The sequence below is a fragment of the Eutrigla gurnardus genome (genome assembly GCF_963514095.1).
Source record: "Eutrigla gurnardus genome assembly, chromosome: 10".
In the NCBI taxonomy this organism is placed as follows: domain Eukaryota; kingdom Metazoa; phylum Chordata; class Actinopteri; order Perciformes; family Triglidae; genus Eutrigla; species Eutrigla gurnardus.
The window spans coordinates 7167884-7174222 of NC_139924.1; the positions used below are offsets into that span (position 1 = coordinate 7167884).

Genomic DNA, 6339 nt, shown 5'->3' on the forward strand with positions numbered 1-6339 from the left:
TTTTCCACACTGATACACAAAATTGACTTTGAAGGTGTTGTCTCCCTGTACTTAATGCACACGTGTGCTCCGTTTGTCTTCTAGCCTCCGGCCTTTGGATGTGGAGTTTATGAAAGCTCTGCATGAGAAGGTGAACATCGTCCCCATTTTGGCCAAAGCAGACACACTCACCCCAAACGAGGTCAAGAAAAAGAAATTCAAGGCAAGGCTGGTCCCGGTGTTAAGTGTTCATCTATACGTGAATGAAACTGTCATTACGTAGCAGAGATTCACAGCCAGAGTTTTCATCCTGTGCTCATGTGTTTCACCGTAGATCCGAGAGGAGATCGAGCAGTACGGTATCAAGATTTACCAGTTCCCCGACTGTGACTCTGACGAAGACGAGGACTTCAAGCAGCAGGACCATCAGCTGAAGGTGAGAGCCGGAGCTGCCCACAGGTTGCTACAGTTAGAGTTGGCTGATTATCCACTAGAGATTAGAGGGATAGGGATGTTAAATGAATATACAGACCATAAAATACAAGACCTTGGCAGCCGGTCCACTGCTGACTGCACAGTCTTGATGAGTCAACTGTTTTCTGCTCCCCTGGCATCATACGCTGGCATTGAGGACACAGTCGACGTGCCAGTATACGTCTCTTTGCCTCTGTCCTTGAGGAGCCTCTGATAAGAGCAGTGTGTTACCTGCAGCAGAGGAATGGGAACAATAACGACGGAACAATTTAAACCATGAAATGGAAGTTATTTACAATTCATTTGGCAAAAACATGGTGGTGTGGAGGTTCAGAAGAGAGTGAGCAGAAATGAAAGAAAGAAAGGAAAGGTGGACACATTAACAACTGCACTGCACCACTCACTGGTCCAGCCTGAACTCCTCCACACCCTTTCCCTGCCAGATGTCTTTGAAACGTCATTTTAGTTTTACAAAATGTTTTCTGTTTTCTGTCCAACAAGGAAAGCATTCCCTTTGCAGTGATTGGCAGCAACACGGTGGTGGAGGCCAAAGGGAAGCGGGTGCGAGGGCGTCTCTACCCCTGGGGCATCGTGGAGGGTAGGCCCATTCTCCTCTCATCACACGTTAAAGGGATTTGGAAAACAGACTTTAGAGACACTGCATGCATGTTGGTTCATCGAATGCTTGGTTTGCAGTGGAGAACTCTGCACACTGTGACTTCGTGAAGCTGAGGAACATGCTCGTCCGAACACATATGCAAGATCTGAAGGACGTGACCCGGGAGACTCACTACGAGAACTACAGAGCCCATTGCATCCAGAGCATGACCCGCATGGTGGTGAAGGAACGCAACCGCAAGTACGATTCCACAGCGAGGGGAGACCGTTACATACTACAAGAACTAAGACATATAGACACTCTAGACATTTAAATATCAATCTTTCTGAATAGAAATCATTATGTTTTTTCATATAGTCATCAACCCTGAAGATCAGGCACAGCTCGGGTCTTGACATTGACATCTCTGGGCATCATGATATTGCAATATTTTACACAGTTTAGTGTCTTTTGACCCAAGTAACCATGTGTAATTCTGTCAAATCCCATTTTAACATTTGTGATACTATAAATGTTGAATGTCTCTATAACACGTGTCTCTCTGCAGTAAACTAACCAGGGAGAGCGGCACAGACTTCCCCATCCCGCCGCCGCCCGGAGTCGGAGACGAGACAGAAAAGCTCATCCGAGAGAAAGATGAGGAGGTACGGCACGCCGCCCAACAACCGGACTCGCACCACCGAAATGATCACGAGCACAAGTCCGAACACAATTCTGCCCACCGCGAGCACTCGGACCCTGAACCCAACGCAGTGACGTACTCGGACCAGAGAGATATTTCTGATGAAGCTCTCTGAGTGTCTCTAGCTCACAGATTTATTTTTAATCCATAATCTATGAAGCACATTCGGGTCATGTTTTCTGAGGTTGACGATGAGTAGCCTTAAAAACATGAACTGGTGTCATTTTACACTCACTCTTTGGGATTATGAAACATTGCTCTTTCCTACCCACAATTCAAAGGGACACTTTTGAGAGTCAGTACTTCTTTTGGTAAAACTTGGCAGGTTTTACACAGTCAGTGTGGTGCAAACTAAACTAATATTGTTAGAAATCAACAATCAATATATCCCAGTAATTATATTTAAATGTTGAGTAGGTAATTTGATTCAGAAACACTTTGTTATATTACTTGAAATCCTCGTAACATGCCGATAGCAATGAATACATTAAATGCTCTGACATGAAGAAAAAAAAAAAAAAAGTCATCTATGGCAGGACTGTAAAAACCCTGTCCAATCGAAAAGGCCGGAGAAAATAATTGGACAGCCTGCTTGTCAATGCTTACGTCCTGATCGCACGCACTCGGTGTTCAAAGTCAAAGTCTCTGTGGTTTTTCCGAAATGATCTACTCAACCTTTAAAGGGCTAAATGAAATTGGTATGAAATATGATGTAAATGTTTGGGCATCAGTTAGAAGAAATACTCTTAGAGGAAATATCGTTAGATGGCATATTATTCATTTAGGCTCCTAATATTTAAATTCTTCACATACAATATGAGCCCAGTCACTGTGATTACTAGTTATGGTAACTGAAGATGAGCAGACAAACATGATTGAACATGGTGTTAGATCTTAATTTAATCAAATGCAGCCGATACATCTGTGCAAACCTTATCCCCGCTTCCCCATTATATCTATTTATTTTAGCAAATAAAGAGATAATTTCTTCTCAGTTGTTTTAATTTTTTGTGTAACCAGCTTGAAAATGTGGTTAAACATCACAATGGAGCTGCACGGTCATTAATCATTAATCGGAATCTATTTTGATTTCAGTCGTTGTTCAAGCACAAATGCAAACATTTTATGTGCGTATTTGTTCCCTTTTCTTGTCTTAAATTATATAAAAATGGATAATTTGGTGTTCAGACAAGAACACATTTGATGTTAGGTGTGCTACTTTAAAATTACTTCATGAATGTTCCTGCGACTCTGTACGTTCTCACTGTGTCGGGAAAGTTACTCCATGGTGCCAATTAAACACATCATGTACGAGCACTTCCACAGCACTAAGCTGTAGTCCCTCCTATGGTTTTCATGAATTCCAACAAATGTTATGATAAATCTGAAAGAGCAAATATTTGAGCATAAAACCAAAGAACTCGACATGAACAAGTGGTTAACCAGATGTCATGTTGTGTAATTGAACACACGTTAGTGTAGATGACGAGGCCGGTGGAGGAGCCAGCGGGTCCCTGCAGTTGTTCAGGTCACGTGTTCAAGATCATCTGTTATTGAGTTGTTGTCTGTGCAGTCGTGTGGAAATAATTAGCCCGTATAAAAGTTCTCAGATTTCCCACTGCCATGAATGCAACGTCAGACCTGTAACCATGTGTCGCATCAATCCGTGGTACTGACGGCGTCTGATCTCTCCTCACAGTTGCGGCGGATGCAGGAGATGCTGCAGAGGATCCAGGATCAGATGCACACTCAGAAAGACGGCTATTAACGCAGGACAGCACCGTGTACATATCGCTCTGTAACTGGGATTTGAAGAAAAGAAGAAAACAAATTGCCCAGGAAACCTTTATTCCTCTCTAGAACACTGACATGTGTCCACCCAACCACCACTCAACCTCATCGACGGCACGTTACACTTGGATCAGGAACCTGCAAGGAGGTGGTAAGATGTTCTGACATTTGCAGCTTCCCTTTGTCCTCTCTGACGTTACGGCACCACGGCTGCAGAAACACTCGACCCTCCACTCCACACTGCTTTCTGTCCTGTCAAAACTTTAAAATAATAAAAAAAAAAAACCAGGTTTGTTTGAATAAACTAATGGTAAGGAGGGTGGAAGTATCTGAACTTTATTAAGCCACATGATCACAGGGTTGTTTTATTTTAACGTTTTACGAGATCTGATTTACATGTGGTGACCTGCTCCTTTTTTTAAGCACACTTTTTTGGTGCAAGTGTTTATTTTTATTATCTCTATAGGTCGACATGCATACTGTAATAATTTAATTTTCTATATTACACTCGTAAACATTTGTTGTACTGTTTTTCCATTTTTTATGTGGTCCTGGTTTTTATTTAAACTACACTGCTTGATGTGTGTGGATGATTTATTTTATGTATTTTTTCATTCAGCTGAGGTTCCTGCCAGTTAATTTGGCTTAATCTTAATGTGAGGATGTTTTTTTCAGTGTCTGCATGTGTATCATAGTTGCCACCCCTGCTGCCTGACAGCGTGGATGTTAGCCAGTCTTAACTCATTGCAGTGATTACTGATTGCCATATCAACATTTAAAATAATCTATTATTATTTGGAGAATTCCCCCCCAAAAAAGAGTAAGTTAATCTCCTCACAAAAACCTGTACAGTTCACATGAGAGCTGATGACACCTGTCGAGATGATGAGGACTTTGATAAGACAAGACCCTTTGATTTGCATGAGATAAGTGTCCAAGACGAGGGTCGCATCAAAGGCCGTGCAGTGTATTTATTTTTGCATGTTTTGCGTGAAGGTTTTTCAGAGGTTATTTATGGGCAGCAAAAATATGAAGCTTAATCGTTGGGGAAATGTATTGAGAGGAGGTGGATTTTTTAAATTTTATTTAATTTTGGTTGATTATAGTAATATCCTCAATTCAAGGGAACTTAAATTTTGAATGTGTGCTCACCTTAACGTTTATCTTGTAACCAAAGCCAACAAGGAAAAGCTTAACTGTCCTAAATGTTTAATTTTCTTTTGTACTGACGAGCCAAAAGGACAAAATTATCAGTAGAACAGTACAAACCTTTTTATTTTTTGAATTGGATGACTGCATTGTTGTGTGACCTTTGCTATGTAAACAAACAAAAATAATGACATTCCTCGAGTTTCTGTCCCAGAATCAGGTAATACTTTTGTTTCTGTTTTTTTTTTGTGTTAAATTTGTCTTTTGTTATCCTACTTTTTGGAGTATATTTATGTATTAAATTTATAAATGAAATGCGGATGGAGAAGACAATATGTACAAATTCTAATATTATAATAAAATATGAATATAATTTCATGTCTCCATCGTTCATTGGGTTTTTGCTTTAATGTAATGAAAAAGGAAGCAGAAATAAACTTGGTGTTAATAAAGTTGTTTAACCGTAACACACACTTTTAGTCAACTTTCCAATGTTACACACTGTGTATTATAGGCGACATAGTTGGCAGTAAAATGAGGACTTATGTTTGCAAGTGTAGGTGTGTCCCCGCCCCCTTTCATTAGTCAAATGGCTCCCTTTGCTCATTAAAAGGATAGACTTCTCTAGATCTCCCAAAACAAATCTGTTGTTATTTATCTGCTTAAGCTTAAAGGTGGTGAGTGTTTGATCTCATGGCAACCTGACATGAATAACACATTATGTTTGTCCATTTAAAAGATAATTTTGTAGGTTCAGCAAGAGAATTTTATGGAATTCTATACTTATTTTATTTATACTATACGAGGAGATTTGTGTTTATGAGTGACTATACTGTGACATTAAGGTTATTCTTGTGACATACTTAACTTACTATATGATTTTTTTGTGACATACTGTACTATGACCTATTTGTAACTATTTAAGACATACTTTACTATGACTTTTAAATTACATTTATTGATGACTTACTATAGTTTGACATTTTATGGCATTTTTGTGACATGCAATACTAATAGATGCTGTGTGATCGTCAGGTGTGCCATGGGAAATGATCCACTCAATAGTCACTGCCAAAAAAAATTGTTTGGAAGGGTTAAGGGTTAATTCCTTTTTTATTTTGGCTGTATCTCCGGGTCGTAGAGACTGGCATGTTCAGACGAGTCGAATTAGGTCAGACGCCACCCACTCCCGAATATCTACGACCCTCCCTTCACGAGATATAAGCAAAAATCTGAAATTTGGGGTTGGGGTTAGGGTTTGTTGGTTAAAGCTTTGATCTTCATGCACAGGCCTATTGATCTGGGAGTGGAGTCTAAAGGAATCCAAGGGGCCTCAGTGGGTGTATGGTGTGGTGGTGTGGTTGGTTAGGCTCTGCTCCCTGATCCCGGAGGCCAGGGAGGATCCCCAGGCAAAGCTTGTCTGTGTGGAAGGGGCAGAAGAAAAGGGCGGTGGATAAATCAATCAACCAAAAATCAGTGAAATGCAGCTAAATATGTTCCTTGGTCGCGCCGGTGCTCCATTCGTTCTCCACTTCACTGCGGGTGGGCCGATGGTGGGCAGCGTTGAACGCTGGGAACGCTGCCTTTACTGTCAGAGCGTCGTCGTTCAGAAACATTAAAAAAGCACCAGAAACACAACCGGTAC

At 40.8% G+C, this 6339-nt stretch overlaps 1 protein-coding gene across 3 annotated transcripts in view; it reads left to right on the plus strand.

The window, feature by feature from the left end:
* LOC311019528 (septin-4) overlaps positions 1-3600 on the plus strand; it is a 34913-nt gene extending 31313 nt beyond the window's left edge. For all 3 annotated transcript variants that reach the window (XM_084019045.1, XM_084019046.1, XM_084019044.1), the window contains 6 exons: positions 85-202; positions 314-415; positions 955-1051; positions 1150-1312; positions 1620-1716; positions 3454-3600. In XM_084019045.1, the coding sequence (XP_083875171.1) occupies positions 85-202; positions 314-415; positions 955-1051; positions 1150-1312; positions 1620-1716; positions 3454-3522 (646 nt within the window). In that variant the 3' untranslated portion in view covers positions 3523-3600. The remainder of the gene's footprint in view (positions 1-84; positions 203-313; positions 416-954; positions 1052-1149; positions 1313-1619; positions 1717-3453) is intronic.
* The last annotated feature ends 2739 nt before the right edge of the window (positions 3601-6339 follow it).